This window comes from Oryzias melastigma, linkage group LG13 (genome assembly GCF_002922805.2).
Source record: "Oryzias melastigma strain HK-1 linkage group LG13, ASM292280v2, whole genome shotgun sequence".
Taxonomy (NCBI): domain Eukaryota; kingdom Metazoa; phylum Chordata; class Actinopteri; order Beloniformes; family Adrianichthyidae; genus Oryzias; species Oryzias melastigma.
In genome coordinates this window covers 5963417-5969416 of record NC_050524.1, presented here as the reverse complement: position 1 = coordinate 5969416, position 6000 = coordinate 5963417, and the positions used below count along the sequence as shown (strand labels likewise).

The window sequence follows — 6000 nt, the reverse complement described above, 5'->3', positions numbered from 1 at the left end:
AGGTATTTAATATTCAACTTTTCCACATATTTGAAAGTATTTGCAGTTTTTAGACTCACTTGTGGACTTCAGCCTTCATTTATCAAATATGTTCTCCATTTTTCACCAAATATTTCTGTATTTCAGTGCTAAAAAAGCTGAGTCAGCTCTGTCTGGGATGTTAGAGTTCAGCTGGGTAGACTGTGAGTGGGTTTTCTGTCTCCGTATGTCTGTCTTTTTGACGATGGATTGGACGTTTGACGTGCAAAGACTACTGTTCTGCCTGGTAACAGACTGAGAGGATCTTGTGGTGCAAAATGAACAGAGCAAAACCTATTTCTATTTTGGTCCTGTCAGGTCAATACTGGCACTTGCACATCATAATATTAATGAAATCAAAAGGTTTGAACTTTCAAACTTCCATTTGGTTTAAATTGAAACTTTATTGTTATTAGAACAAGTACAGTAACAACATACATCTGCAAAGCCTTCAGTGAAGGCCTACAATTATCTGAATAGAAGTATCTAAATCACAGATATATATATTTGTCCGAAATATATTTTAGATCATTACAACTATTCTATCAGCTTCTCTCACAGCCATACACCCCAGCTGCGCTGCTGTCAGACTATTTTTTTCACATGAAGGTTAATAACCAATCAGATTTCAGCCTTCACTTGTTGCTAGGTTCATGAAAGTCTGCCTTACGCTCAAACAATTAGACCTTCCATCCTCGGTTCCGGTTTTGCAGCGACTTTCCATATGCTAATTAAACCAAAGCCATATATGGATTAAACGCATTGATGCTGACTCAACCAATCAGAATTTGAGTGAGAGTCTCTGTAGCTTCATGAGGGTGGAAGATGACATAATCGTCTCTGATTGGATGGCCAAAAGCTAACTTCTCCTGTTCTTTATTTCAGGCTGTGGGCAGTACTTGCACTTCATTTTTTTTTTAATTAGTCGCTGTTTTGCAGCTAACAATAGAAGAGGGCGGAGAAGTTGATTTAGTTGGGGATTTATTGCCATTCTTAAAATTGACTTTTCCAGAAAAACTGGACTTCATCAAACATGGCCGACCAAACCCCGAAGCTATCGAGCCTTTCTCAATAGGGAAAAGGATTTGTCCCCCACGTTAAGCCTTCCAGCAGTTCTGTCCGGTCAGGTAAAGGAGTTTTGTGATGATGAGCGACAAAGGGGCCTGTATGACAACTTCCACGCTGCCATTGAACGCACCACGAGTGCTTCCAAACGCAGCAGCGTCTCATTATTGTACTGAGAGCTTCACGGCAGGATTTCGGACAATATCATTTTCCAAACAAAAAAACAGGTTTCAAAACCACGAAAAAACTGTTCTTTACACTCTCATCGACTCCCAGACATTCCAGAAAAACCTTCCTGCATGCATCCGTCTCCTCCTTAGCACGGCGCTCTGATCTGTCTCGCTGAGAACAGAACAGACTGGCATATTTGCGGGGAAATCTCCCGCTGAACTCCTGGACTTCCTTCATGGACAGAGTTCATCTTTAAATAAGCTGAATTTGCTGTAATAGAATAGCTTCTTTTCAAGTTTAATGAGTTTTCAATTGTGCTTTGATGTTTGTTGTAGCTGTTGTTGCAGTGGGAGGAGACTTGCAGGCATGGAGTTTGTTTTTACAAAATGTACAATTGTAGTGAATTCCTTCTATTTGAATGACCCATTTATGATGGAATGACTCCATAAAATAATATTCATATATAACAGGATGGTGTTAGAAACATAAAATAATTCATATTAACGAGGATGAGGGCAAAGGAAGACTGAAGGCTCAGCTCTGAAATCCAACGGCTGCCATTCTCTCACTTTAATTCCTTGCTTTTGCACTATTTGCATTCCCACTATGTTGAATTAAAACAGAGTTTACTTGCAAGTGAAGCATCCGCATTTCCTGTAGATCAGAATTTGAGACGTCTGGTTCATCGGAGTTCAGGTGTGCCAAAGAGAACAGACTTTAAATGGTCAAAGTGGATTCTGGGCTTAAATTTGACATCAGCCAATTTACCAAATGTTGCCGGGTAAAACGAGATTGTTTATTTGCATAAACTTAGCTCTAACTGCTGTTGCAATAACAAGACTTGGTTAGTCTGGAAGGCTTTTTCTCCGAGGCATCTGTTGCTTGACTATTGTCTGGCACGCATTAGAATTAGCATATTTTCCAGTTTCAACATAAACTGCAGACTACACCATGTCTCACAGTGAGAAGGTCCGGATTCAAATCCCAGCTCGGTCCTTTCCGTGTGCACTTTCCATGTTCTTTTCATGCATGGGTGGGTATTTTCTGGGCACTCCAGCTTCCTCCCACAGTCCAGAAACATACTTCATAAGATAATTGGTGACTCTAAAGTGTCCCTAGGTATGCATGTAAGTATGTGGCCTTGAAATGGACTGTCGATCTTTTCGAGGAGTACCCCGCCTACGCCCAACAGATGTTGGGTTAACTCCAGCTATGAGGAATCTGAAGACGAATGGATGGAACTTAAACTGCATCTCCACACATTTCAAGATTTGATGATTATTTTTGTTTCCGGTTTATTTGTTGTCTGTTGTTCTATGAGTTTGATGTCTATGACGATACGCTGTATTTACTGTTTTTGGGTGTTCTGTGAGGCACTTTGGTCAAACTAATTTCTTTAATGTTTCAACTTCTTTCAAATTGGCCAGAATTTTGATTAGATTGAACTTTCCAAGAAATCAGACCAAACAGCTTATTGTGAAAGTACTGGAGTCAGTCATCGATTTAAAGGGTTCCCGCTGGGTCTTAAAAAGTCTTAAAAGCATTTATGAATTTGGAAATTATACCTTAAAAAGTCTTGAATTTTGATAATCAAGCCTTAAAAAAAGTATTGAAATTGTGCTGCTTAAAACTTCTCTGTTTCACATTTCATGTCAAAAACTGATTTTTTTTTTTAAATTAAGTCTTTTATGATCAACGATGTAAATAAAAATTGGAAACACAAGTTATTATGCACTAATATGCTGAATACCCACCAGTAGCCCTAAACCATCAAAACACAAACAACAAGATAAGAAGACAATTTTGGTCAAAAAATTAGAATAAATTAATAAAACAAGAAAAAAAGGGAAATAGACTAAAACAATTGTTTTTAATTTTTGACACATTTTTGACAGCTTTGAAAAGGTCATAAAAAGTCTTAATTTAACTTGAAGAAACTTGAAGGAACCCTGATTCCTCCTGGAATTACGATAGAATAGAATAGAACATAATGGAATAGAATGGTACTTTTTTGATACTGAATGAAGTAGTTTTCAATACAGCCCAGAACAAGACAGACAACAGAAATACTCACATAGAATCCAAGTCTTTGTGTTTCCATGGAATACTGGAGACTCCACAGCCCCACCTCCATTCAGCACATCTCCATGTGCGGCTCAGTATTTGCCCCTGCAGCCATGATCTGTAAATGATATTCCCTTAAACTGCAGCCGTCTGAAAGATTGTGTGGACGAGCATTCACCATAATCCAAGATTTAAAGTGACTACAGACGGCGGGCGTTCAGCTTGTTTAGTTACAGCATTTGTCTTTGTTTAAATCCGGTTTTCATGGCCATCAGCTTTAAAACACAATTCAGATAAATGCCCCGTTTGAGCAGCAGACGCATCTGGAACTGTATAATTGTCTCGTTTGCACTTGAATTCAAAAGCGCTTGTCAGTCCAAACGTGAAGAATCTGTCTCCATTTTCTGGCCTTGTGTTTCACTTCTGGTTTGTTGCTTCATTTTCTTTGTAACGTCTCCATCTTTGTGTTTTGCCTGTCACATTCCATCAGCCGTCGTCTGTGTACACTAGCTGGCGCTGAGGCGCGCTTCTTCTCTGGCGAGCCGGACGTGTCCGAGCCCGACCTTCAGCGGACACTCCTCTCATCTGTCTCCATCGCTCTGGCTGTCAGCCTCTGTCTGTCAGCTTATCTGTCTCTCTCACTCTGTCATCGTTTGGCTGCCTCACACCTCACACACGTTTCGCCTCTCTTGTCTCCAGAACTCTGGCCACAAGGACTGCGATGTCCAGTATGCGGAGCTGGATACTGCAGCTTTGGCCTCGTCTCCCAGCCCCCGAAGCTCTGCTCACACTGGCCCTGGGGACCTTGTCGAGTATGCAACCATCCAGCCTAGCTCACACTAGCGCATGCCATTATAGGCCTTTCCCCTCAGACTTTGGCCTCAAGGTACACAGACTGATGCACTCCCACCCCCACTGTTCAAACCCCTTCACATGCATTGCTCTACGTGATTCACTCGGCTCCCTTGTCTTTGATTTCCCCTCGTTGTGTTTCTGTGAAAGGTTTGAATGAAGTTGTGGTGCTTTCGGATAGAGACGTGCACTTTTAGAACACAGCAGATAATCACTGAGGCTGGGAAGGATCCACTGTGCACGGCTGCATAAATCTGGGCAAATATTTGGTAAAATCTGATCTAAAATAGCTCTTTATTTATTTCTTCTCCAGCTTATGAATTCTGATTTGTGAAAACACAAAAGAGGATGAAGAAGATTTAACTACATGAGTCATCTGCAGGAGATCTGACATAATGTTGAATAATTTGCTCATTTATCCTAAAAATTAAATACTTTAGGAGAAACAGGAAACAGGAAATAACTTTCCAACCAAATACATATATTCGTTTTTGGCACATTTGTCAGACCTAAATTACTCTGATTAATGAAAATAAAAAAACACTTATTTAACCAAAGTCAAATTATATTTTTACACAATATTTTACTTCATAAAACAAAAATGTTTCTGTTTTACACACAAAAATTCTCATCAATCTAGAAACTGGTTAATATTATAGTAAACTTGTCAATCAGTTGTGGAGGAATTTTATTCTATTTGCAAAATGGTTCAAATTAGACTCGTTGGAGATATAAGGGCTGTGGTTATAAAACGGCATCTTTCTCTGATCAAACCACTTTGAAACTATTATTTAGACCAGACCTGGACTTGGCGTTCCATTTGGACCATTTGCAGAACCCAAAGCCTCGTTTCCACTGAGCGGTCCAATATAGTGTGGTCCGGTATTTTGAGCGTTTCCATGTTAAAATGGACCCAATAAACGGTTCCGACCCGTACTTCTTGAGGGCCCCCATCCGTTGTAGGTCCATAAGAAATGGAATGGGTCAACTGAGGTGGACCTGCTGTATCCGCCCGTTGATTGGCAGAAAGTGATGACGACATTAGAAAGCGCCAGTATAGCACTAAGCTAGCGCTTCCGTTTTCCTCTTTATGGCGGTATTCTTCTTAGCCGCCCGCAATCTTCTTTCAAGCAACATTAAATTCCTGTTTTACATAATGTACAAAAAGTAAAGCAAGAAAAAAGACGAGCTGCTGGATGACCTCCATTGTTGTTACTTTTCTCGTCGTCGCACTACAATGACGCAATGACACACTAGCGGTCTACATCACGCATGTGCCGTAGAAACAAACCGCTTAGTTAAAGCGAGGCTTAACTGAGTGGAAATGCTCCTTGAATTTACTGGTTCATACCCTACTAGTACTGACCAGACCAACTGGTCAATGGAAACGAGGCCCAAATCCCACTCAGATGAAAATCGTGTTTTTGTGTTTTTAACATGTTAAGCGTTTTTTTTCATGATGGAGACTTATGTGAAAAAAATTAAGCACAAAATTGCATTTCTGAATATTTCTTTCCTGACATCGTTGTAAATCAGGGGCAGACGACAACACGCAGTTTAAAAAAAGAGCTTATTTGTTGCATAGATAATACGCTGGGTGGGAAACGAGCTCCCTGCTCGGGTCCATTCTGATGCATCCACTTTTAGACGACTAGATCCATGTACGTCTTTGTTTTCCTCGTCTGAGCTGGTATCTGGATCTAAAGTGTGCGGCGGGATAGCTTCAATTTTTCTCACCAATTTTGTTTGTGAGGTTGGGGAAAAGAGGGGCTGTAAGTTGGCATGTAAACAGAAAGCTCTCAGCAATGGGGAAAAGGGGGGGCGGGATCG

The 6000-nt window shown here is 40.5% G+C and overlaps 1 protein-coding gene across 2 annotated transcripts in view; it reads left to right on the top strand.

The window, feature by feature from the left end:
- nectin1b (nectin cell adhesion molecule 1b) overlaps nucleotides 1–6000 on the top strand; it is a 258757-nt gene that overhangs the window by 230085 nt on the left and 22672 nt on the right. Inside the window, exon 9 of one of the 2 annotated variants that reach the window (XM_036214904.1) lies at nucleotides 4018–4204. The exons of the other annotated variant lie outside the window; for it this stretch is intronic. Coding sequence (XP_036070797.1) covers nucleotides 4018–4161 — 144 coding nt within the window. The 3' untranslated portion in view covers nucleotides 4162–4204. The remainder of the gene's footprint in view (nucleotides 1–4017; nucleotides 4205–6000) is intronic. 2 annotated transcript variants of the gene reach the window in all.